The sequence below is a fragment of the Manduca sexta genome, chromosome 28 (assembly GCF_014839805.1).
Source record: "Manduca sexta isolate Smith_Timp_Sample1 chromosome 28, JHU_Msex_v1.0, whole genome shotgun sequence".
Taxonomy (NCBI): Eukaryota; Metazoa; Arthropoda; class Insecta; order Lepidoptera; family Sphingidae; genus Manduca; species Manduca sexta.
Window position 1 is genome coordinate 1,674,539 of NC_051142.1, and position 27,599 is coordinate 1,702,137.

The window sequence follows — 27,599 nt, forward strand, 5'->3', positions numbered from 1 at the left end:
CCATCAGGAGGATTGTGGGAGCGTTACCAACGAATGAATTAAAAAATATCACTGTTGTTTTCAGACTGTAGGCTTAAAGGGTTAGTGAATTAACTAACTTAAGAACAGGTTATAAACATTTGCATGAGCTGTGGTTACCGTACCTGCGGTCCCTCTCCTTGTCGCTGTAGTAGTCGGTGTCCTCGGTCTCGTACCGGTGGCCCCTGGTGCTGCGGCGGTAGCGGCGCGACTCGGGACTCTCATCCCTTTCCCTCCGATCGCGGGCCCTGTCCCTATCTTTCCGTTCCTTCTCCGGGCGTCTCTCGTCCCTGCCCGCTCTTCTATCATCCCTTTCGTATTTTTTGTCGTCTCTTGGATATCTACTATCCTTCTCCCTCTCCCGATCTCTGTCTCTGTCTCGATCTCTAGATGGCTTGTGTCTGTCTCTCCTTGGGGATGACTTAAACGTTCTGTCCCTCTCAGAATCTTCACCAGAAGTATTCGCGCGATTCAGAGACTGTCTCCTGGAGCTGGTGGCAGGGTGGTCCATGGAGTCGGAAATGTCGGTTTTCCTATCGATTCCAGCGTCGGTTACGACTATGTCGGCGCCATCCAGCATTTGTTCCCGGGAGTACGCCAGTTCTGACGATGTTATGATGCTTAAATCTTGCAGGTTCTCTCCTTCCATTATGCCCTCCCTTTGGTTCTCCTCTGGCGGTCCTACAAAGTCTGGAGTAACGTCATTAGCTTCCCGTGTACCTATGACATTTCTTGGTGGATTTCTGGATGCTTGTTCAGAATAGTCTGACCCGTCGACGTTTTGTTCTCTGATATCTGATGGGCCAGCGTCGATTGTCAGACCGAAGTCATGGTCGACGCCGGTCACAACCCTTTGTTCATTACCTCCATAATTAGTACTAGAATACTGAGAGTATTCATCATTACTAGGCTCACCGGGAACCATTCTATCTAAGCCAATAGGTCTCCTATCGGTTCCCGCGCCAGAGGAAGGCTGAGTATAGTTGTCCGGTGTTTGTTGACCGTCCGCCTGTCTGTAGCGGCCGCTGTTACTGCTATCAGTTGGCTGCCCGTCTATATGGCGGTCCATGTAATTACCACTGGACTGATTATAGACATTGCCAGCCTCAGTCTGCTGGCCTGGAACCATGCGAGCAAGGCCTGGAGGAGGCTCGTCGCCAGATATATTCAAACTCTGACTATACTCGGACTCTTGTTGGCCCACAACCATCCTGCGTAATCCTGGAGGCGGTACATTACGACTGAAGTCCGTATTTTCACCATAATCACTGCCAGACAAGTGCGCCGTTTGTAAGTATTCATTTCTATCATTTTGTGGCGCGACTTCCAAATTGTCGGGAACCTGATGAGTGACAGGCATCGGTCTAAAAGCAGACATTTGTGGTTGATCAGGTCTCTCGGAATTATCTGGAGTTGTCTCTAAATTAGCCTCGAATCCCACCGGCAATCTATGCTGTGATACTTTGTTTACCACTGTTGGCGCAGCTATGGTCGTATTGGACATGGGCGCAGGGAACTGCATGTGACTTGCACTAGATTTTGATGTAGACTTATGTGAAAATGGCCCAGCATGCTTGAATGGGTTGTTAGAAGAGGTTTGTGGGGGGAAATTGGCGGCGGAAAGAGGCGGTAATGATGCAGACACCGCTGGAGGCGATACCGTTGCTGATGAAATAGGTGGGGGAGGTAAAGTTGCACTTGAAGATGGCGGTAATGGGGCAGAGGAGGAAGGCGGGCGTGGAAGAGAGTTGGAAGAAGGTGGCCTAGGCAATGATCCAGATGACGACGGTGGTCGTGGTATAGACGGCGGCGGAGGAAGACTCACTGGCGCTGGTGCTTGAGGAGGCAAAGATTGTGAGTTTGAAGACACAGGAGGTGGAAAATTTCCTGGCGAAAACGCCGGTGGCGGATGTGCTGCCACAACATTTTCGTGTACGTTAACTGATTCGTGTGTCAGTTGCACAGAATTCTCATGATTATTTAACCTCATCTCTTGCATTGAATTTGCCAGTTCATCATGGCTCTGACGTCTGCTACTGTTTTGAAGACTGTCTGCCAATGTGAGGTCATCTGATTTTGACCACTCACTATTTTGATGATATTCGTCCAACCCAGGTTGAGAGTAATTAAAATTAGAGTTATCTGTATTTAATCCTGGACTACTTTTACTCGAGTTTCTAGACTGATTTTCACTTCTATAAGTGCCTTCAGACTGAGTTAAGGGTCCATCACTAGACTCCTGGGACATTTGGGACTCTATTGACCACTGAGGTGTTAAATTATCTAAATGGAATCGTTTTCCTAAAGCTAAATTTGGTAAACGTTCCTTTACAGCTTCTCTATCACTCAGTGATTTAACTTCTTCACCATGTTGATTAACATCTGGCACACTGTTTACAACATGGGGCTCATGATCTATGCTATTCACATGCGGATGACTGACAGGTACTGTATCTGGTTCCTTATTAACCACTTCTTGTGGGACAGGTTCTTTTGCCTCTCTCTTTTCTTCAATAGACCAGTTCCAACTGTCATTACCACCAAAACTCTCTTCAATTACATTAGCATTGTTAAACACTGGCTGTTGTTGCAATTGTGGTGGTTGTTGTAGTTGTTGTTGAGGTTGTTGCTGTGGCAGTTGCTGCAGTGGTTGCTGCTGTTGCTGCTGTTGTTGAGGTGCTGCTTGATGTTGCACCATGGTTTGTGACTTTTGACCCTGTAACTTTGATGCTTCATCCCACCCCCAATCCCAGTTGTCTTCCCAAGCATCTGAATTAGTTTTTTGTGAAAAATTCTGTTGTTGCATTGGTTGATTCTGATAGAATGTTTGTTGTTGATTATTGAACCCTGGCTGAGGATTGTTGTACTGATTGTAATTCTGATTATATTGATTTTGAGGTGAATAGAATTGGTTGGCATTGGCTGGATAGTCTTGTTGGTAAGTTTGTCCATATTGCTGGTTGAACTGGGCTTGCTGAGGAGGCTGAGGCATCTGCCAATACTGTTGTTGAGGATTACCAGTCCCACCTTGATAGTTTGGGTACATGCTTTGCTGGTTCCCAAATGGCTGCAACAAATCCCATTATAAATGTAATGTTTATTATATTAGTTTTTACAGTTAGAATATATTTAACTATTTCACTGACCAAATACTTGAGCATTATACCATAGGATACTGAGTTCAATTCCTACATCAGATGAATACAACTTGCAAGAGATTTCACTTAAAAAATACTACATTTTTTATGGTGTATTATGGTGTAGGGTCAGCCCCTATGTGTTCCTGTCTAGCAAAATTGGAAATAAAAGTATGCTATTTTATATATTACAGAAATCACTTTTAAGAATTTATAATAGAAAATTTAGTTAGTTTAGTTTTGGTACCACATTAATTATCAATATCTACATGGTAAAATCTATGTAGATTAGGTCCCAAAGGAACTAAAAAATATGGGACTCAATACTATTTTATAAGATATTGAACCCAACTCATGAATTATGTTTATGTGTAACAATTATTATGTAAACTTGAAAGCAACATTATGCACTATGCAGCTCTAAGTCCTACTTCCTAGTATAAGCATTGCAAACCAAATTTACATAAGGTAATTTAAAATGTAAAATGTATACTACAAACATTTTTAAGACTGTAGAATATAAATAACAAGATGATTATATAAATAGAAATATGTAAATAAATTAGTTTCTATATTATTAATAATTATGATTTTCTCTAACATTAAAAACAAAACGCACATCTATTTAAAATGTTATAAAATTATTTCAAAAGAAGTCTATCTAACATGAAACAATGTAATTTACAAACACTCACTTTATGAAGATGTACGATTTGAATAAGAGTTACACAATATTTTTTGCTGTTTTTTTTTCTTGTAAAGCCACATTATACTAAAATCAGCACAGCAGGTGATGATGAGATATTTTTGAAAATATAATCAACCCTATTTTTATAGATATATGAGGGACTAAACTGCCAAAGCTGGATGTATGCTTGCCTCTTGAAATTATTGAGACAAACATTCAAGTACATATTCTCTGATTTACTTGAATGATGGAATAAATATGCCACTTTTAGTAAATAGTTTCATTACTGAAATACAAGAAGTGTATCTTATTTCTGCAGTGATTTTACAGCATGTATTTTTGAGAAATTGACTTGACTAGCAATATGAGTGAAGATGTGGCAAATAACATAAATAGCTATTGATAAATAAATTTGCTATAGGATACCATCTATCTTGATATTCTAGTTGTTGTTTACTATCCATATGTCCCTTCCTAACAGATTGTATATTGAACTCTCACTTCTCATTAAGCAAAAAAAGTTCTATTAGCATTCTAAAAGAGCATTGATTGACTTCAATGCTTATAATTTCTCACAGGATGAAATTATCATGACAATTTATCAATCATATGATAGTGACTGCAATAGGTTTGTATGAGCTATTAGACCACGTCATTGTTTACGTTTTAGTAGATATAACCTGCACGGCTCTCACCTGTGCCTGGGGCGCCGCGTAGGGCTGCCGCTCGGGCACGGGCGGCGGCGCGCCCGCGCCCTGCCGTTGCTTCATCCACGACATGCCGCGCGCTACCACACCTTACGTAACATTCGGCAGGGAGCCGATCACATATGCTTCCACCGAAACCAGCCCCGTCACTATCACAAAACTAAGGCGCACACAATACACTTTCACTCTCACTATTCTTTGTTAAACGATGCGGGCAGGTGGCTGTAATAATTCATTGACGTGTACAAAGCTCGGGCTGTTGGATAGAAACCACTATATCGGATACGATTTATTTTATAAATATTTTAGAAAAAAATTGTTGACAGCAGCCCATCGATCGAAGGTGCCCTGTTGGCAGTGTCGCCATGTTATCACAAAAAGTGTTTCAAAATAATCATACATTTTGATGAATTATTATTTGTAAATATTTTTTTTTATGTTGTATTTTATTAATTAAGTATATAATATTTAGATATATTCATTTAAAAGAATATATAAATAGAAGACAATAATTCATATTATTCAAAAAATAAATAGTACAGAGCGTAAAATACTATGGAAAGCTACTAGCAAAGAGGTTACTAGTCTCTTTGTGTCTATGGCATCACCAGCTGATACTCTAAATTGTCATATTGACGTGACAGTCTGGTGACAGAGCGCCACGGTAAAATAAAAATAACGCTGATGCGACCAAATAAAAACATCACCAACTAAACAACAATAATGGCTAAAAGAGCAAATCCTTACATGGAAGATTATATACCTCAAAGCAAAGTCCACGTAGGATTAAAACAATTCAACAACAACGAATATCGCTTGAAAGACGTCTACGGTAAGAAATGAATAAGTTGTTACACGTACCCGCGCTTTTTTAATAAAAAATTTAATTCTATTTTATATCATTATTTATAGAAAAAACTCTAGACAAGCTGTATAAGGGTGCTAAGAAAGTAACTAGTAGTGATATTGTCAACGCTTGCGATACACAAACTATTAGAAAAGACAAAATGAAACAGCTGTTTTTAGGCAAGGACGGAAGCCTGTTGCATTCTGGAAATATAGTAAGTTGGATTTGATATAATCTTTGAAGACAACGTTATTTAGACTTTGTTCAATTGGCTAATTTTAAATTAAAAACTAAGTAGTAGTCACCCACTGGTCGAAAGTTGATCGCAAACCATAAATTTTATTTTTCTGCTCACCTGTATATTATGAAGTTTAATATGGCACACCTCGCATGCGCCCAATGTTCCCAAAACAAGCTTTTCTCATACTTATGACTTATAGACGTCTGTTGCTTCTTTGTAAAGTTTTCTGTTAAACTGTGAACAGTGTTGTTGGTTACATGTTTATTAATGCAGTACATGTGTAATTTTACCCTTTACTTATTTAATGTGTAACTGTTTTCTGTTCCTTTTGAATAAAATAAAATAAAAATAAAATAAAACAACAGGGTATAACATTTTTTCTTCACATAGTAATATTTAAATTTAATAAGTATCTGTTCATTTATCTGTGTATGACAAATTAAATCTCAAAACTTTTTTTCATTTAAATTTTACCTTGGACCTTAATAACTACATTCATATAATTACGGTTATATAGTAAAACTGTTTTCTTTTTAATAATTTCCAGGTAGAAAACAAACCAGAAGCTAAACTATGCAGCTGTGGAGGTAACTCAGAAGGCCAGTGCAGCTACTGTGAAAAGGCACTGTGTGTGAACTGTCAACACAGCTGCTCTCTCTGCAGTCTGACGCACTGCAGCCAGTGCATGCTAATGGGGTAAGTAATAGGGGATATTTATAAGTAAAAACATAATAGCAAATATACAAAGCGATCACATTGCCCTGACCCAATAAAATAAAAGCTGTGGGCTGTATTGTAATGCCTTTGGTCTCACAAAGGGTTTTCTATGTTTAATTTTGTACATTATTTTATATTATGTAATTGACTGTTGGTAATCTATGTGTTAAAGTTTTGCAACATACTTTATTGACAAGCTATTTCAATGCATAGTTATTGATGAATATATTATGTGATTTAAAAAAAATATTATCTTGCTTCTCTTAATTATTATAATGTTGCAGTATAATAGACTTTAATTATTTTTCTACTTTCAGGTCTGAAAGTTCCGAAGTATGTGTGTCTTGTTATGGTTAAAGGTAAATTATTATTTATAATAAGTAGATAAATTTTTAAAGACTGTTATTTGTTAAAATGTAATGTTTGTTTGAGGTTGTAAGAATAAATGAAATACATATTTCATGGTTTATGTATAATGTAACAAAAGTCATACACCTTTGCATCCAACACTTTAAAGTATACAAACAATATGCAAAATGTACAAATAATTGTTATAAATAAACATACATACGTCACAACTGAGAAGTGTTACTAGTCACTGATATTTAGGACTCAAGAATAGTGATGCTGGCAATAAATATCTGTGGACATATTGTATGACTGAGCACATGTAATAAGTGTGTAGACGGGTACTAGTCTGCAAATAAACACAATTTATATGTGTATTAATTATTTGAAAATTGTAAGGAACACTTTGAGACTAATAACAGGTTAACTGACGCAACAGAGTAGAAATTTCAATGCAGTCTACAGATATTCACCACTAGCAGTATATAAAAGTAAATGTATGATTTATATTCAGTTAGGATTTTCATTTCAATTAAATTGTGCAAAAAGCCACTATAGTAGGCATTAGAACTTTTTAAAACCAAATACAAATGTAGTTCAACATACATTTAATTTTTTTAATTAGTTATGCAAACAGCTGTACAGGGGTCAATGACCTGCTGTGTCATAAAGTTTTCATAAACTATCACTCTTCCTAGGACTTTATAACAGTGACTAGTGTGTTAACTTTTACCTGAAGTGCACAAGTAGCCTTTACTCAAAACTACACTTTATTATGGAATTATATTAATAGTGCATAATGTAAAGTAATAAAAAATGTTTCATCATTGCATGGTGTAACTTCTACTACAACTATGTCCTTCATAGGTTTCCAGAACTATGCCAATAGACCTTAAAATAATATAATTATTGCTGTAGTTACTGTTCCATAAAAGTAGGGAAATATGTTTATTTGTCATTTATATAACTTTGAACTGTACTGTTACGAGCAAACATTTTATAATGAGAATCCATATTAATAAATGTATTAAGTACTTCTAAGAATTAATTGCACTTTTTATAATTGATTGTCCTTAAGCGATTAGTCTTATTGGTGAATATGATTCAGAATTATATTGCAAGCTTTTATGACTTGCACACCAAGTTACTGTAGGTATAAATAACCTGCACTTTTATTACCTTCACACTACAGGCCACTTGTGCGCTCAAGTCTCACAACATATACATAAAACATATATTTGTGCAAAATTATGAAATATATGAATCATCTATACATAAATGGACAATTTGTTATAATTGACATATTTTATAGAATATATAGGTAAAAACACACGAACTCTCGCAAGCTAGGCGAATTATTGAAAGTCAGCACCTAAAAATACCCTCATCCATTCATGTAAATATATACCACAAAATAACTTTGCTTACAAACAAAAAGCATAATAACTGGTATGCTCCGTATATTATTTCACTCCAATATTTCAACACATATTATGTTGGCAAACAGCTACAGTAAAACTAACATGAATTAAATAAATGATTCAACTAATAAATATAGCTATGTTGTGGGTGAGCATATTTACTACTCGTCGGTAATATCTGTGAGCTCCCCGGAATACACATGTCAGTAAAATAACTCGCAGTGTTATAGGCGAGCGCTACAGTTACAGACAGTGCTCCCGTCCTCACGGGTATCCGGACCTATAGATATTGCCGATACGTAAGTTGAAATAATGTACATACGTCACACCAACAAATGCAACATTGACGAAAAATATCGTACAACTCCATTAACAGTAGCCCATAGTTAAAGAAAATAAAAATGCACTTTCCGCTTACACATCTAACGTAGTCTTTATAACACCTTACTTAAACAGCAATAGCATATATTCGTGGCTCAAGGCAGCAAGAACAATGTCAAAATAAATTATTTTTTGGGTCCCAAATGGGACTTTGTGACACTACCGCCACGCGACGTCAAAGCACATCATAAATTAGTACAACCTGTTCAAGAAATTTACCCTGAAATGACAACTTTATTATATTAAAATCCAAAGATGCACACTTGTAGTGCCGTTCCTACACTCAGATTATCGGTATACTAGAGAATTACACAAAATATCTTGTTAGAAAAATGGACAGGGACCATTTCGTTTTATACCCCTCATTTACAGATACTTCACGGCGACTAATTTGTCTCTTTTACTACATGTAAGCGAGAATCTTAAACGTATGGCAATTTCGAGTCCTATTTTTAAACTGGTTGTACGAATGAATTGCTAATGTAGGCTTCAAACGATACACGATTTTGTTTTATTATAACTATTTTAGGCAACTGTCTCACGGCATCGTGCACCGCCGTACATTCTTATCTTATATTGCTTAATATTATGCATTAACATTAGTTAATAGAAAATTCTCTCTTCATTGGAAGCGATGTCGTCTGGGACGCAGTTACGCTTTAGGCATATTAGGTACCTATATTTAGTTTTACAGGTAAATATGTTGAATAGCCATTGTTGCACTTTGTACAGACAAAATAACTGTATCATAATTCGTGTTCGTGAGCCGAGTCTGTATACTCTGACAAGGGAGAATTCACGCGAAGCTTTTGGAACGAACAATATTATTTATATCAAAACGAAACGGTGTTCAATTTGTATTGTAATTTTCTATGAGATATAATTCTTCCCAATCAGAGAAAACGAATCAATATATCGTTTAAAGTATAAACTTTGTAAACAGTACGAACTATTTTAGCCTCTGATTGTATTCTATGTAGACAATGATCCATATTTTATCATAGCACTTTTACACACAAGATGTAAAATCCTTTTTAATTTTTAACTTTTAAGCATTTGGCTAACTCACAATGTATTCAGTACAAAATAGTCTGCGTTTTATTGCTTCTATAGTCGATGAATGCAGGTCGCGTCGCGTGGCGTGGCTGTGGCGTGGCGTTGCGTAGCGACACTACGCGAACAGGTACCTGTAGAGTAGCGTCGCGGCGATGCCCAGCAGCAGCGGCGTCAGCCAGGAACCCCAGCTGTCGAACAACACCAACGTGCCAATATTACACATAAAACATGTTTGATATTAGAGGGTCAGGCGATCGGCCCTTCACATTCTCTAGATTCCTTACGTAGAGATCGGCAAACGGCAATGCATGCAAAATTCTGTTAATATGTGATTAATATCAGTAAAAGTAAGATTTTATAGTAAGTCGTATAAAAACCTGCATCCTAAAGTCGACGATATATTTATCGTTAGTAAAATTTTGTTTAAGCAGCTTGCATTCCCGCAAATGCTTCAGATGACTCAATCAGCAGTGAAGTATAAAAAATTGGGTCAAGAGCATTTTCGCCTTGGTTTGGGTCGTTGCCAAGGAGGAAACTCAAACCGAACGTCAATAATATACGAAAAGTGAATTTCATTGGTCACGTGTGTATGCATTTGAAGTAGATGTTTCAATCGGACTGAAACTCATTTTTATACGAGTGAAAGTCGAGACTAGAGCCCCCTTTCCCCCAGGTATCAAGCGCTAGAACTGCCCATGAAATACAATTTCCTTTTTATTTTGCAAGTACTTAATGTTCATAATTGCGTAGATAATTATTTTGAATAAATATATTATATAAATATATATATTATATTTATTCAACTAGGGGTCAAAATAATTAGTTGAAATAATAAATATTTTTTGGGATATTATGCCAAAATTATCAAGACAGTGGGACAAGCAATATTGAACATACTTATGGCCCTATGGTAATAATTATTAATTAGAATGCATAATATTTTATACAAGTTTATTTTATTTTCGAAGTTAATTTAATTGTACAAGTATGAAGTCTTGGTTTTATAGTTAATATACATACAACTGTAACAGCATTCGATTAGAGGGTATTCCTGCATCACGGTGATTGGATACGGATCGATAGACTGTGAATGATTCCGAAAGCCTTATTTATGGTGAACCCTTGGGTATAGATTTTTTAATTTATGCCTGATTTTTATTTCTAACATATAACATGGCTTAAACCTTACACCTCAATTGATTCATTTTGTTTTAACTAACTATTGCCATTTCCTTCGATATATCATAATATAATTTATTTAAGAGACAAATAGAAGTGATAAATATTATCCATTGAGTGTCCACTTATCTGTTCATTAGAGATATTTATTTAATAATATGAAAAATTGACAATGTGTTTGGATGTTTGCTAGGAAATAGCCGAATTTGTACTAATCTTTGTATTACTTCCCAGTTCTCAGTGCTCCCAGTTTGGTACGCAAACAGACCAAGTCTTGTACATATAGTAGATAATCTGATAAGCTCAGCACACTTTTGTTTTCAATAAATTTACCGGGATTTATATTAAAAAAAGATGATTCAACACAGCCGGAACCACAGGCAATACGCTTAGTTCAAATAGTCTTTTTGCATTTATACGTAATACATGATTGCGTTGGATAGTAAACTGTAATACTTTGTTTATGATCGTTTAAATTATGTAAATAATGTGCGCTACATAAGTATGTGTTACGTGCCGTAGAGTCATCAGTCATGTAATTGTAGTCACTTATGTCTACACTCTACAGTATTACTGAGTCGCTTCGACAAATCCTTCTCTTACAAAATATTAACGGAAAATACCAGCTCGGCTATTGTTTCCTACAACATAATGTAAGTCGCTTGAAATCAAAAATATTGTCGGTCTACCCAGTCTAGTCACACTGACTCTTATACGGCAGGTTTATCCTAATAAAACTAACTATGTATGTTTACTTCAGCGTCTTCACTTCAGTCCATTGCAACAAAGAGCTAAGGTGAACCGAGCTTGCGTGTGGCACGCGATGCTTGTGACGTCACGGTTATTTTTGGACTAGAGGTCACGCAGTCATTCATCTTTAAAAGGATTGTAAGAGCTGTTAACGTATTCAATACTTAACAATACTACGAATATACAAATATACATTGCATTATCTTAATGAAAACCTATCGTATAAACAGTCAGCCACATAACCAGCTGAATAAATTCAAAATTTAAACCGCTCGTACACATTAACTTCAATCGTTATATTATTTTTTCTTTATCTTAAATAAAGTTGTCTCTTTGAAGTTTATTTCAGTAAAGAAAAAAATATCTTAATAAAATTAAAAGACGATGTGAGATTTAGAATTTGTTCAGTTACTTTTACGGCCGACTACATTGTACTTTCTTACAGGTTTCAACAGTAAAAAAAATTAAGATACTTAGTTTTATAACTGAAAGGTAGGAATAGAAAAAACTTTTTTGTACTTGTGGAAATTTAACTCTGAAAACTGCGCTTACCCGATGCTTGGCGAATGAAATAGACAAGGCGCTAGTTTCTCGTGAAGCAAACTTACCAAGAGTTAAATAACTGAAGACATTTAGGACGGGTGGCCAGTACGGTTCTTTGCTTAGCCAATATACCTTAACTAACTTACTAATCTGAACAACAATGAGCGAAATAAAAAATAATAATAATTTAGTTACACTATACTGCCGTGCTAAGCTCATAGCGGTATCTCAAAAAAAATCAAAATCTTGATTTTTATGTCGTCAGATAGCTTAATGAAATACCTTTTCAGTGAACTTACCCAAATAACGATATCTTGTTTAGAACTTGTTCAAAAAAACCTTAAGACAGTTTCTCCATCTAATTTTTACATAGAAAACTATTGTTACGCGCCGCTATCCTAGCCGATGACATCGGGCGTTTCCGGAAGTATTCGGCTGCGCGGGCAGGCTGGCAGAAGAGAAGATATGTCACGCCGCGACTATTCGATTATTATTCTCTCTGGCTGGACGTTGTGAAAAGAATGTCTAAAATTGTATTCTGTAATTATTTTGCTAATATAATGTTTACTGTAAAAAGAGCGTTTTACACTATATTTACAAAACTTCGTTTATCTCGGAATAAGGTTTCCCTAACTTACCCGTTTTGCGGTTAGCACGGCCAGTAGGTATACGTGGTTAATGAACCTCTGTCGTGTTAAGATTGAGATCTACACTCCATAGAGGTTACTCTGACTAGCTTAAATCCAAAATAAACACGGCGAATAATTATAACTTTCTTACTTGATTCTCTTTTACGAAAAATAACAGAATCATGCGTTTAAAAAATATGTAATATCGCTTGTCGAAAAGTAACCGCATTAAGTTGGCTATAAATATATTACATTACTTTTAATTATAGTACTTATCTATAATTTTTAGTTTCCGAAATTGTTACGACCTTTATATTTAATGTCTATGTGCTGTATCCTATAACATTTGCAAGTTATGTTACTTAGATAAATGAATGTGCTACTTAACGCTACAATAAAAACAAAAATCTATATCATGCTCTATGCGGTGATATTGAAATAAAAGGTAAAAAAGGATAACTAGGATGTTGATAAATAAATTTAGCAAAAAGCACATGGAGCTGTGTGACAAAAAATAAGGAAGGTGTACAGGTAACAATGAAATTACTGTGTTTTGCTATAATTTACTTTATTCACTATTACATATAACGCATTATAACAGAGTCGAGAGCACCGATTGACCAGTTCAGTCGCTACGGACTTGCAGAAATAGGCATCAAAGGTCACAACATACAACCTTTAGTTAGACGCGGGGTCGGAGTGACCCCAGATACGTAACAACCACTCGTAGCTACAGGGTTCATTCTCAAAGGGTGACCAAAGGGCTGGAGATTGACGATCAGTAATATAATTAGTAAAAATAAAACAATTATATTTTAGTTATTCATAAAATATGTACTGCAACAAATTTTAACGACTAAAATATATTATCCACCCACTGATCGACAATCAGTTATAAATAGATAATTTAAAGCATAGAAAACTTATACTTTTCCAAAAATTCATCAGTGTTATAGAATTACAAATTTGGATACTCTGAAAAAAACGATTGTATAAAATCCCTACGGAATAATGTAAGAGGTTTTATGATAAGAATTAAAGTACTAATGAGTCTTTGTAATAATTCGTTCTATGATGATGTAGGTCGAGGGCTGCTATTCGCACGGCTAACTAAAGGTTAAAACAACACGATGAACTTACGAACCAGCGCATATATTGTACCATACTTTTATTGTTTCACATTAAATGTTGGTGACCTTAGATTTGCCCTAACATGTAACTAGACGTAACAAGCATATATCTATATAAAATATAGCACCGAGTTCTACGCCATACTATTATTATTTAAGAAAAAATAAAATCCTTCACAAATTAAATATTTGAGGTCTCTGGAATTATTACAAAAATACAGCTTCAACAACATCTTCATCTATTTATTTACTGTATCTGTATTCTGTATATATATCATCATTTAAATTATTAAATAACCTAGTGCATTGTTAACAAAGTCAAACGTGGCATTGGACTCAAATCTAAGGCCTTTCTCACAGTACGATACTCATAGGCGACCAGTCACCCCTGAGTATCGTAATATAATGATACCAGTGAATACCTGCCTACGTATGCTACAATTTTAAACAAGCCTTCTTCTACATATATGTTCTAGCCAACTACAATACTTCCTAGGGCAAGCGAAATCTACGCAGATCTTAATCACAACAGTGTTAAGTAAGTACATAATATGAGCATATAATCACACAGTGCCATGTGCTTCTATAAACATTATTATTACGTGAGAGAGAATGTATATTTTGGAATGATAGATATGAGCGAAAATAGGCGTCGCTACCACATAGAATTGCACGATATTCTGAATAAAATAATAAGTTGATAATTTCTATAGTTGTATAGTTAAAAAGTAGGTAATTTTCGTAATTAAATTTGTCGAAATATTGTATCTATCTAATTGATGATTACCTTGTAATTACTTTGGCTAGAAGTGAAACCAGATAACACTACCCAAAAAGGATCAACTAAGAAAACATATTATGTGGTAGCGCTATTGTTATAATGAACCTTATTAATTAACATTAGGCAATAGCATATTATACTTATATACATACATATAATGATTATAAATGTTATAATTATATTATTTCAAAAGTAAGGATTGTAAATATTTTTTTGTTATTCTTACCTGTCTTGTAATAGAGAACCTTAACCAGGAGCAACATGCATCCAATGTAAAAGGGAGTTACAGAACATGATTATACAGATATAAATCACACAACATGTTTTTTCCCTTTACGTTATAAGACAGGTAATAATTAAACGAGTTATAATAAAGTGTCACGTTTGCAAAAATAATATTCCTAACATTAGATACAAACTTGATCACAAAAAGCTTAGTAAACAAGCTGAAGGTGGTTATCGAAAAATATTTAACTCTACTTCGCGTACAACGCTCGAGACGAATTGAATGTTGACACAGCAATACAACTTCATAAAACATTCGACCGACACACATGCTGAATCCTGATGAACACTAACTCCACGAAAAAATTAAACATTTTTTATACGGCTTTTTTTAAAAATCTCAATATTTTGCATTTGATGCGTGTGGACTACTAGAGACTTTACCACATCTCCAAGCTCTAATATAAAATATATACACAAGATATTTCAAATATTTGACTCGGCTTGGGGATCGCACGCTGCCTTTCGTTTCACAGCTAAAACATATTATAATTTGAAGGTCTTCCTTTTAACGTCATAATAAATCTAGCTTCCGGACGTAAACATTAAATGAATATAAATATATTTCACCTTCACTTAATATTATGCAACAAAACTTTTTTACATCGGACAGACTAAGGTCCTTACATTCGTCCACAAAGGCAAAACTTGTTTTCAAACCCTAGGTCAAATATTATTTTTTTTAAAACAATAAAAACTTAATATAAACATTTAACACGCTGCCTTGTAACGACCAAATGACACGAACTACCTAAAAAGCAATACATATGTAGAGAAGTATGTAACCACCGTCGCTTATAGAATTAATTTAAGAAATATTGGGGGGTGGAATTAGTTTCCTATATTAATTAATTCTATAACAATTGAATGTATTGTCGACGTTGTATTGCTGTGGTGTGTGGTGATGGTGGTGGTGGTGATGGTGGTAGTGTTGATGGTAGTGGTACTAGCCGATAACGCACTTGCCCTGCTCCTGAGACTGGTCGTTGTTCCAGTTAGGCGAGAAGGAGTTTTTGGTTTGCACCCGGTCGCACTCCACCAGCTCTCCTATCTTGTACTTCTTCATCAGGGCCCTGGGGAGTAGAGAATTGGTTAATTACGTCAGCTGATTACCGAGGCGCTGGATTCGAATCCAATTAGGCAATAGGTTCACTTCCTACACTGTACTAAACACAATATTGACATACCGCATGTTTAGTGGCAGTATCAGACGCAGTAGTTGTGCCTACGTATTGAGACGGGGAATCTCATGCAAGATATGTACGATCGCTTATTTATTATTAAATTAGTTATGTGATTATTGCACAAGATATTTTTCACTTTCTTTATATTATAATTAATGTAATTAATCTAGGGCAATTTAACAAATAGTGACTTGCCGTGTAGATATTTACATTGTTTATTACTACCTATACATTATGCACTATAGTATAAATATTCTACATTTATTATAGCATTATTGTTTATCTCAGTGTAAAGTTCAGCTTCCGATGCGAACAGTTCATTGTAATTATATACTCATTAGCGCCGATTGGAAAACGACACGAGGCAGTTTAACTGGTTCATAAAATAATAATAAGCAATTAAAAAAAGGTATTATGTGCTGGCATTGCAAACTAGATACAGTGAACCTGGTGTTAAGACCAGTGTAGCCCAATTACAACGTTGATTAACAATCTACTCATAGACACCCGAGTACCGAGAAGTATACATCCTTTCTTACCAGACGTACCCAAACTGACTCCGAATGTCACCAATGAGAAACAGTACGCGAGCCTTATTATTACTACAACCTTACACCCAGCGACAACGCTATCCAGTCGGATGCAGTAAAATATATAATTCGTACCCAACCAGCAAATTATGCCTGTACATAAATAACTAAGCACATTTTCACCACAATGCCGTAATTAGGGGGAACTCTAATGGCATGGCAATGTAGGGGACGTGACGTGAAGCCGTGCCGGTCTATTTTCGTATTGCGTCATCGCTTGGTTTTGACGTGTTAATCTTAAGACGTTCCATTAAGTTAGGAGAAAGTAGGTGAAAAAGGAACTTAGTTTTTGCCCTGTGGAATGGGGGCGTTTGGAGAATTCCACTTCGGTATCCTCTGCCTGTCGTAAAAGGCGACTAATCTAACTATCGGGGCCATCGGGGGTCGTCGGCGGGCGGCTGGGGGCCGTCCGCCCTTAGTGTACGTTGTGCACATCTCGCACATTGTGATGACCCCTGGGATGGACGGCAGCGTGGAAGGTAGGCCTCATGCTGCCGTTGACGCCGAGAGCGTCCTTCGGTTACGCGGGGGCTTCTTAGCCCCCCCCCCCCATAGGAGACGGGCCGCAACAGGGACGACTGCGGACGAAAACTTAGACATTTCAGTCAGAGGAAGCCCAAAGTCGTCCCTAATGCGCCGAAGAGGGCCACCGCGGAGTTTTAGTTGGTATGCCGTGCGTTGTATATAGGTTAGGGACTCGGCCTGGCGGTCACCCGAAGGTAAAGATCAAATCCGGGTGGCTCAACGCCGTAAGGCACGGTGACCCCAACATAACAGCTCAGTCCCCCCCCCCCCCCTCCTGAAGGCTGGGCGGTAGTCATAAGGCATTTTCTCCGCGAAAACAAAATAAAAGGTATCGGCTTCGAATGTACACGTCTCATTAGTATTTTTATACAACAGTATCATGTAGTGGATACAATATCAGAACTACTCGAGCGAAACAGATCCATATATCATCATAGGTGCAAACAAGTGATATCCAGTATTACTTAACGCGGTCTCGCAGATGAGAATATATTTTATATTCTCATCTCTGTAGGGCGAGACAGATTACATGAATCAGGCTTTAAATTAAGGTGTGATTTTAAATACCTTAACAACAAAATAGATTACTGAATTAAAGCACTTCACGGACTCTAGATTTCAACGGTATTTTTTCCTAGCCTTTTCAACTAAACAAAGAAGTTAAACTTTGTAGACCGCAGCACTGGTGACCCGGTTACGGCGCACGTCCGCCGCCAAGTTTTTGTTTCGTCAAACAATCACACCCCAAATTAGGCTAATGGCTCATTCCCTAATTAAATATGTTTTAAATTCTGACAGGCCAACGTAATCATTTATGTCTTCAGACAAAGTAGTGGTATTGCAACAGTCGTGTGGTGCAATCGAAGATAATATTAAGAAGCAAGCAGATACTGTTCCTCTCGAAGCATAACTTTAAAATCATAAGACCGTTTTAACTGCTTCTGGATCGATATAAAGATGAAAATAAATGTGTATGACATTCAAATCAACTGTTTTATCATTCCATTGTAAATAAATCAAACCATTTACAGTAGGAGAGAGCAATGGCCCACTTCAAAGTAGTGTTCTAGTTAAAAACGATTCGATTATTAGGTGGCTAGCCACCTAATTTAATTTGTTAAGGTGCGGTCGCAATATAAATTAACTGCATGTTTCCTGATACAACCTATTTCAAACGTTCTACCTGTTGTATTAAATAGCTTTTAATTACGGAGTAAAAACACAAGCTCGTGCATCCCTTAAGGAGTACAAAGAGACGCGATCATTTGTTTTTATGGTGATATGGTATCGCTATACCAACATAAATGTGTCCAATACTTGCATATACATACAAGAAACTCATACATAATTCCAGATTATTACCTGGCATCGGAGCTATGACTGACGTCCTCAAAAGGTTCGGAGGCATCTTGACCCGCCTTCTCGAGGAGCACCTCCTCGCCGCCCGGGTGCTATAACAAACAAAACGATCGGTTATTCACATTTAAGTTTAAGTTAGGCAAAGGCTGCTAAGGTTATCGTAGACAACCTATTTGAAATGAAAAAAAAAATCCAACTCCTCCCTATCCTTCTATTTCATCCAATTGCGTGCAGGTTAAAACAAATTATTAGTGTTCCTAGAGACGCCGAAGTTCACCGCTCGATGTCATAATATGCGTCCCACCACCGATCCTGGCTTACGGCTGTTTTAGGGGTGGTGGTAACCTTTATTTAAAACAAGTTACTAGGAGATACGGAATACCGCCAGTTCCCCATTTTTGTATCCAAGCTCAGCAGTGACTTCACATATAATAGTACCTGGCGTTAAATCTAATGCAGACTGTCATAAGCAATTAATTATTGTTAATAATATGTCAGTTAGAAAAGAACACTTCAGTATATTTTATTCAAGAAGATTTAGCTCAGAAAGGTAGTTCGAATATACGTTGTTTTGCGCAACATGAGTTGGAAGGAAGGAGTAACGACTCCATACTATAAGACTCAACAAACCACATTTTACTTTATTATACAAAACTGTTACTATGTATATTATCTGCTTAATGTAACTACCTTATCGTTGATAAGATTGTATGGACAACATCAATAATAAAACAATAGCGTGATCAACAACTATGAGCAACTTTAAAATTATGAAACCCGGAACAAAATAATAAATATTATGCACCTATAGTACATAACATTCAATTATCGCCCTGACGCGGCTGTTGCATCAGATACATGCGAATCAGCTGACAATATTAAAACGTTTTCATATAATTGGTATGAAGCAACAGTGGCTGCAGCTAAATTGATCAGTTCGGCTGATGACAGCTTTAGCTGTTACCGCTATGTGTCGTGTAAACACGTTAACAACTTGAAAATTATAATTGAATTGACATAGAAATACAAACTCCTTTGAAGATAACCAATAACCGTATTCCTTACTTCATTCCTATGCATAATGCATGGACGTAGAATGAATTAGTGATTCGTCAGAGAGTGGTGAAAAGCAAAATGAAATATTTATTTAAGCATGATACGGCTCATGTATTTAATGTAAACTTGGATATAAACTTTAACATACAACACACTATTGATTTTAAACCTACCGAATGATAGAGTTTATTGACTACAGTATGAAACTTCAAACTATAAAAATCATAATTGAAGTGGAATGTGAATTATGATCAATTGTGTTTAAACGAGATGGGTGTATTTATTAAATAATAGAAATGAATGAGGAATATTGCAGATTGAAAGAGCCAGCCTATATTCTGACAATTCGTCTTTTGTAATTCCAATGAAGGCGTCCGCTCGAAGAATTCCCATCGGCTCGACCAGAGGCGACGAAATGAGAAATTCCTCCGAGCACCACCGACGTGCCACCACTCTGCGCCCTAAATATGCAGGGGGAATGTGAACAGCGAACTTAATATTGAAATAACTTCATATTGAGGGCTGCGAGACAACACATTCTTTCACACAAATGTAATTAGTTCTTACAATATAGTTTTATTAACAAATATATCTGTATTGTTATTTGTAGAATATACTTTTATTTATTATACAGCTAGATATGAATTATTTTTTATTTCATGCGAATTATTTCAGCATGTAATAGAATATTATAAAATACATTATCCCCAAGCGCTGTTGTCTACTTAGGTACCATATATTCCTGGAAACGGAATGTTTTTGTATTGTGCGACACGAATTAAAATAGAAAATATCCGTCAGAATGTATTCCATTTATCTATCGCTATAGCTCTGAATTTGTAGCAAAAATAAATTATCATATTTTTTGTTATGTGCGTAAACATGACGTCAATACCCATAAGAGGGTATAAAACTTACAAATAAAAATAGGTAAAGCATAGCTTTTTTATATGTATATTTTTTTAAAATACATAGTTAACAGAAGATACCGCATGTCATTAATGATGATGCGAATTAAATTTCTTCAAAGCGCTGCATGCCGTGGCTATAGGTCGAGAGAAGAGAATAGCTTCATGAAGTCAAATAATTGTAAATGATCATAAGATCAAACCTGTAGTTACCTACTACTAGTCTATCGTATTTAAGTATATTATTCTGAATTTTAGTGACATGCTGTTGAATTTTGAGTACTGTGAATTCTCAACCACTGACTATTGAATATAGAATCCTTAACGTTTGCAAATTGCAAATCGCTCGGATGCTTTCGTGACTCGTGTGCTAGCAAATTGTTTCAAAACTGGTACAGCGAAGGTCTTTATCAGTTAGGTTAGCATTTTTGTTGAGCCTCCTTACTTTACAGTTATATTGTAGATATAGAGCTAGTTACTGGTCGAACTAAGCAAAAATATTCCAGGCAATGTAACACTTGGATGACAAGATCTGTCCCCCAGAAATCTATGAAGGGTAATTTTCTATTTTCTACGAATGTTACTAAGCTTACAAGGCTATAATTCAAGCCAAGACGAGCACGTTAAGCTGTTGCATCCGATTTATTGACAAATGGCAGCAATCGCTCAGAAACCGTACGAGTGGGCTGACACCCTGACAGTCAGAAGTCACGCGATCGACGAACTATAAAAAGAAAAGTAGATTGATATATCGTTAAAAATAGGGTATTTTGTTTTAATTTTTACTATTAAATGTTGGTTAAGTTTCCCAAGACCTATAAATACTTTAGACATAATATATTTTCTTCAACATGTAAACTCTATTTAATTAGAAAAAAAATATTCGTAATTCTTTGCATATTCCCGGGAGTAACTTGTGCGTCGCAAATGTATAAAAGAAAAGCTCAAAGCTGTTTGCTCGAGGGAAGCCCTTAATAAGTTTTCATGCATCAATTCCTTTCTTTGGCTTGACTGTCAGGCACTCTACATAAATATCGTTATACACATATCCGACTACGACTTGTGACGTCACGGACGACGGTCACAGCTTAATGGATTACTGACGAGCGTAATTCACAAGAACCGACATGAAAAACGATTTTATATTATGAAAAAAAAAAAAAACAATTCACACTGAAATCTAATTTACATATTCCTTATTCCATATGCCCTTGACTGAAGATTTCCTACAAAATAAAACATGTAAAATCTCATAAAAATTGCATAGCTCTTGTAGGTTTTTTACCCAAGTATGATTTTTACGAGGCATCTCGTAGTGTTCGAAGCATCGGTTCCATCGCACGGAGACCAAAGTTCAATTATATAATATAATTTGACCTTCACAATAGTAGCGGCCCGAGATTGCGTTTCGACACTGACTATATTATTATGTGTAGTAATTGACGTCTTCCGTGATACGACGGACGCCATATCTTAGTTCGCGATTACCTACATTAGGTACTGCGAGGGGATACATTTATTAGCCCGAGACTTACCGATTACTACAGTTTCAGAACAGCAGTACAGTAAACAGCAATACAGTAGGTATATCTGTTATACTATCCACATTTCTCTTGACACCTGCGTATTAGCTCAAACGTACGAACTTCAGATCTCTAGTTCGCTTTCACTTTAGAGGGATTTAGGGCAAAGCCCGCAAATACCGACAAAACACGTTATGCGTGAGAAATTATCTTTACCAACCTCAATACTAATAGAACATAGAACACGTCACCCAAATATACTTAAACTGAAAGCTGTTCAGTAGTGACTGTGATGTCGCTGTACCGGATTTGGGACCTCGTGTCCCTCGACAATCGTCACATTTTACGACTTACTTGACATAATTCTTAGACTCCGAAATACGACTGGCGTGAATGAGCCATTATGTCGGATCCTGCAGCGTCTCTTATGGCCTAATTGAATCTGGTGGTAGGTATTTCTCAAACATTTGAAACTACGATTGACTTGTGCTGCACAGATTTTTCCAAAATGACCATTCAGATATTAACAACTATAATAATATTTTTACGTCATCTTAGAATTATTAGATGTTAGCATGAACAAAAATCATTTTAAAACGACTCAAGTGCTACTTACTATGTAATTAGCCTTAACTATAATTTCAGGAGATTAAACCATAAGGCATAAACCACTTGATCCAACAAAGATGAATTGTAACGAACTCTGTCAACAAAAGTTATCATGTGCCGGTGAGCTTGGATCACGAGACTACATAAGTATTAGTAGAAATTTGTACGTCCTAGTGCTTGTAATTTATATATTATGTTTTTTGCTTTAAGCATACCTTGTCAATCTCGTAATTCCACCCATTATATTCTTCGCTTGCGTTATAATAACATTATTGGGATTGAAACGGACCGTCGCGTCGGGACGAAGGTCCACAGGTTTAATTCCTAAGGCATACACTTCTGGCTTCTCGGAAGTGATGTGTTTATTGTTAATCAAATACCATAAATTTAATGGAGAAGTTGATCATAGTGACGAAATCTACATACCTGACAATTTTCCGTAAGAACAATCGAGTGTACGTAAAGTCTGCCAACCCGCACTAGACCAGCGTAGTGGACTAAGGCTTAAACCTTTTCAATAGTAGAAAAGGCCCGTGCTCTGCAGTGGTACAATATGTAATACAGGACTGGTATTATTATTATTTAATATTTATGTTAGTTAATATGTAATAGCAATAATCACAGTAAACAGTTGAACTAGCAGTCAATACTAGTAAGAAGTTAGGTATGAGGATTTCTAGAACGCCGATAGAGTAGTAATTAGCATACAGCAGATTATAAAACGAATCTAATAATGTACTACAAGCATTACTTTTTTTATGTTAAACTGATAAAATGAGGAAATATTTTATCATTTTCAATGCGGACTTGAACATAGGTATACCTTTGCATTGGTCCAAGCCCTGTTGCGTTGTAAGCGTGGGTCCGTACTCCGTAATCTGTTGTTTATATAAAACCTTAAGCCGATAGGACTCGGGATCAGGACCCTGAATGTTAACTGGGTAAAAACTGTTTATAGCAGCTTCTAGCACAGTAGCTGTTTAAAACCATTTTATATTTTCCTGCTGACAAATTTGACCTGTCACCTTTCCTACCACTTTTATTCTTGAATCAGTTGTGCGCGGCTATTTGACGTAGGTCTTACATCACAGAATGGATTTTCCATCACCTTCAAGTTTTTTTTATTATTTTTAAATAACTTACTTTAAATCTTTGCAAGTGTGAAAAAAAAGCAAAAATCAACTTAACGCCTCATAAGGAGAACAAGAATGCTTCAACAATTTTTCGTAGCGTGTTTATTTCTTGAACATATTATTTTAAACGGAACATCAATTTTGCAATTTTGTTTGGTTTTTGCCTACGTCCAAATGTTCAACTTAACACACGAATTCGTTTCCACGAATGTCATAAAATGTCGTTGAAAAAATGCTTAGTCATTAAGTATAGCATAGTCCGGTAATAGGACAAGGGACAGGACCTCATAAACTCTCATGATATTGGAATCATGAATTTGCTGGGCTTAAAGATGAAATAGAGATAAGGCAAAGATGAATTAGGGACTAGGGTGTCTGCGTCTCTGAAAATATCCTGCATCTTGCGAAACGCACCAGAAAACTATGACTTCATGATATTCTCAGACAATTGTACTGATGAGTATGTTGATGTATGAGTATGAGTGAGTTTGTAGATGAATATATCTATACCATGGCCTTTTTTTTTAGAAATAAAATTTTACAATAAATAATACATTTGTTGATCATAAAGACACGTCGATGTAGGCTACAAATCCAGCGAATAATTAACTAAGCGGGCCAATGAGCGCGGCGCATTTAAAAGAAGCCGTTGCGGTCGACTCCGGCTTACTGTCACGTTAATTAAATAATTATATTGCAATGACATGTTACTCGACTGTTACCGAGTCCTTTTTTAAATTTTGCGCAACTGTAAGCCAATTGTCAATAACAAAGTCTACAGGATCTTCAAGCAAACGGAGAGGGGCGCTTTATCGAAGACGATAATTTAAAAAGTTAGAGACTATACACTTACAATGCATTCTTGCTTTGTGTTGCAGTTGTGTTTGATTTTCAATCGTCGTTACAGTTCTATCGCTCGATGAAGCATCTTTTAGACCGGAATGTTTCATTCATGATCACGTTAAGTTGAAGCTGGCGAATTACAAGCGTATTCACATTGAGGGGAAGGCGCTGCGCGCCCTTCCAGTGTGAATTGTAATAATTTTACTTGACCAGGGAAAAGCAACACGAGCTTAATCTCTTTTAAATAAATTACCTGCTAAATCTCACATAACTAACTAACACATAAACTTACTATAAAAGTACGATATAGATTCCATGCAACGATACAACGGCAATCCATAATTAAGCCAGAAAATTTCTTTAGTTTACGGGCATTTGCACTGATGCACTTTTATTCTTCACGTATTCAATCGTGTTTATTTCCGAAGTAGGTACAGCTGCGTTGCGTTCAATTGAACAAGTATATGGGAGAGCGGAGCGCTTAATGCAATAACCGGATGCAATCTGCTCAATTTCACTCGAAAGATACAGCGTAGATACAAACGAAAGGTATAACCGCACGATTTAAAAAAACGATAACAACCTTAACGGAATTTATGCAAATATGACAAAACTTGAAATGAACATTTGTCTCAACATTTTCAAATGGGCTAACTATTTGATAGATACATAAAAGGTTGTAAAGTTAATCCATGTGGATGACAATAACCTATGTCGTGAACATCATATTTATCATAATAATACCAAATATCTTTTTATTTCTAATTGAGAAATGAGAAGAGGCTGAGATGAGGAGCAAGTTGCTCGCCTGACAGTACAAGTCAAGACTGTACATAAACAGTAGCAGCTCCGCCCCATCCACAACTCATAAAAGAACATAGCACTGCATAGTATCGTATGGAGATTGTCATCCTGTAAAGTTGTTGCTTACTGATTCTGTTTAATCTTTCTGGGTATTCTGTTGTAAGTTTCACAAGTTTTTGCCACTTTATTTCCACAGTTAGGCAATGCATGCCATCATTTCACGTACACTTTGGCAATATTATTATTTATATATGGACACAAAGGGGCAGGGCTGGTGATAGGTCTTGTATGCAAGGGGTTGTATGCCTCATACGGCGATAGGTTTGTGCTCTGTAACATCATAGTATAACACACAGGGCAAAAAATGGGTGCCCCTGTTGTACCTCTAGTCTCTACCTACCCCTTTTGGGATAAAGGTGTTGTGTGTGTATGTTTTATTTTAATATTCTATAGGTAAAATGTTTCTCTTGCATATATTATTTATTGGCTATATCTGGCTTAGCTTGCCACTTCCTAGATTCATCAAATAATTCATTAGTCATCAAATATAAGGCATACCAATTAAACATAATATAATAATATGATGCAATAATATATTTTAGAGATAAGATCTTAATGAGTATGTTAAATACAGGAAGATAATATTATATTGTTATCTACAGAATATACATTTTTAAACGCTTTGCTACCGTTCAGCACAACATGCATTATGTTATCAGTTGGCACACTTAAAAATTGTGCATTGTAAATTGCAATTCACAATAACATGTTTTTTAATGTACTGGGTTTTACAAACAATTTTGGCTTGACTTTCACAAGTAAATCTTAAATGAATCATGAGCAAACAATATTTTTTGATACCATTTATTTTATTACATGTGCATAGAAAAACAAAGTTTATTAAAAAAATCACCTTTTTTTTTATTCTATCCACCAATTTATGACATAAGATTTTATTTTTAATATCTAATTTATACATAAAATATAAATATCCTACATTAAAAATTGGTTGAACTATTTTAATGATAAGATGTCCTACAACCTGATTTAAAAATTATATTATGCTTTCAACTGTTGTCACTCATTCAGAGTTATACAGTAGTAGTCCTTTTGACTCACTACCCACCTAGGGGCAACAATCTACCTGAATTGCTACACTAGCAATATAAAACTACCCCTATCAAGACAAATAATATCCCAGGGCAAAACCTATGCAATACTTTATTATAACATTGTTTAGTAAATATAATAAAAGAATTGATTTAAAATTATATACATTATACTTAAACCCATCAAGACCTCAAATAAATCGGTAAATACAATTATACCCAAACTTAATGAAAACGCGTTTTAAAAAATTGGGAACATAAATAAATGACACCATGTAGATAAATAAAGAAATACTTGAACTCACAAATGTCAAATACGTTTTCTGTAAATGAAATTGAGTTTTAAATACATCACAAAAAATGCTATATTCGAGTATCATATTCGTTGTAGATAACGCGAAACGTCCAAAGGCGGTGGAACACGTAGCGCAATTAAATATGTATGAAGAATACTTACGTCGGCCAGGAACTTGGTCACGTCGTACACTTCATTGTGGATGATGAGCACTGCGTCGTCGCGCTTACACCTGCACTTCAGCTCCTCACGCGTGAACAGCTTTGTTTCTCCCTCCATCCTTGATTATTGCTGAGTCGTGCCGAGTTTCACTACGACCGCCTATCGGCAAATGAACGGTAGCTTATGTATGAAATTATTTAGCACTAAACCACTCCACAACGCACACCACCCGTCTGTGCGTTTCAACACTCCGCTCAGTAATAAAATCTTATTGGAATATTAAAACTATACGTAGATACCCACCGGAACAACGAACCGCGACGTTTCTCCCTTTTGACAGTTTACTAGTCAGTGTTGCCAGTAATAAGATGCGATAGTTTAACTGCAACGTCATATTGGCATTTCAATAAAGATACAATTCTACATCCCGATAATTGTAAACTTAAAAAGTAAAAAAATCCTTAGATATATTTTCGAAAGTACCTAATTCAAGCCTAGATTAAATGGAGTTACATGGAATTTGGCATGTGGACCGACCTAGATTAACATTTATAACCAAAAACTTTTGGCCGTGACACTTGTCCAAATTCTGGATAACTAACGATGTCTCAAAATACACATTTTGTAGAATTAAATTAGGC

At 36.0% G+C, this 27,599-nt stretch overlaps 3 protein-coding genes across 10 annotated transcripts in view; 1 reads left to right on the forward strand and 2 right to left on the reverse strand.

The window, feature by feature from the left end:
* LOC115454457 overlaps positions 1 to 4,925 on the reverse strand; it is a 31,837-nt gene extending 26,912 nt beyond the window's left edge. For all 7 annotated transcript variants that reach the window (XM_037444234.1, XM_037444233.1, XM_037444235.1 and 4 more), the window contains exons 1-2: positions 4,539 to 4,925; positions 144 to 3,085 (exon numbers count right to left, since the gene is read on the reverse strand). In XM_037444234.1, coding sequence (XP_037300131.1) covers positions 144 to 3,085; positions 4,539 to 4,622 — 3,026 coding nt within the window. In that variant the 5' untranslated portion in view covers positions 4,623 to 4,925. The remainder of the gene's footprint in view (positions 1 to 143; positions 3,086 to 4,538) is intronic.
* A 244-nt stretch (positions 4,926 to 5,169) lies between these two features.
* Positions 5,170 to 7,747, forward strand: LOC119190915 (apoptosis regulatory protein Siva-like). The gene is made up of 4 exons (XM_037444236.1): positions 5,170 to 5,382; positions 5,463 to 5,611; positions 6,186 to 6,334; positions 6,673 to 7,747. Exons 1-4 carry the CDS (start codon positions 5,274 to 5,276, stop codon positions 6,710 to 6,712), a joined length of 447 nt encoding a protein of 148 aa, XP_037300133.1. The 5' UTR covers positions 5,170 to 5,273; the 3' UTR covers positions 6,713 to 7,747.
* Positions 6,813 to 27,326, reverse strand: LOC115451438 (cytochrome b5). 2 transcript variants are annotated; one of them, XM_037444239.1, is made up of 5 exons: positions 27,262 to 27,326; positions 26,959 to 27,117; positions 18,520 to 18,608; positions 15,821 to 15,931; positions 6,813 to 9,749 (listed from the first exon to the last, which is right to left on the reverse strand). In XM_037444239.1, the coding sequence occupies exons 2-5, from the start codon at positions 27,073 to 27,075 to the stop codon at positions 9,677 to 9,679; spliced, it is 390 nt and encodes a 129-aa protein (XP_037300136.1). In that variant the 5' UTR covers positions 27,076 to 27,117; positions 27,262 to 27,326; the 3' UTR covers positions 6,813 to 9,676. The 2 variants fall into 2 exon arrangements, with proteins under 2 accessions (XP_037300136.1, XP_037300135.1); XM_037444238.1 differs by lacking the exon at positions 27,262 to 27,326 and having other exon boundaries at positions 26,959 to 27,255.
* Positions 27,327 to 27,599: the final 273 nt, after the last annotated feature.

What these genes read in the sequence shown, in the direction of transcription:
- LOC119190915 (XM_037444236.1), top strand. Translation starts at nt 5,274, where the DNA reads ATGGCTAAAAGAGCAAATCCTTACATGGAAGATTATATACCTCAAAGC. An exon ending in TGTTGCATTCTGGAAATATA is followed by an intron (nt 5,612 to 6,185) that starts GTAAGTTGGATT and finishes AATAATTTCCAG; the next exon opens with GTAGAAAACAAACCAGAAGC. An exon ending in AGCCAGTGCATGCTAATGGG is followed by an intron (nt 6,335 to 6,672) that starts GTAAGTAATAGG and finishes TTCTACTTTCAG; the next exon opens with GTCTGAAAGTTCCGAAGTAT.
- LOC115451438 (XM_037444239.1), bottom strand. Translation starts at nt 27,075, where the DNA reads ATGGAGGGAGAAACAAAGCTGTTCACGCGTGAGGAGCTGAAGTGCAGG. An exon ending in AGTCATAGCTCCGATGCCAG is followed by an intron (nt 15,932 to 18,519) that starts GTAATAATCTGG and finishes TCTACTCCCCAG; the next exon opens with GGCCCTGATGAAGAAGTACA. An exon ending in CAGTCTCAGGAGCAGGGCAA is followed by an intron (nt 9,750 to 15,820) that starts GTGCGTTATCGG and finishes GTTGTTCGACAG; the next exon opens with CTGGGGTTCCTGGCTGACGC.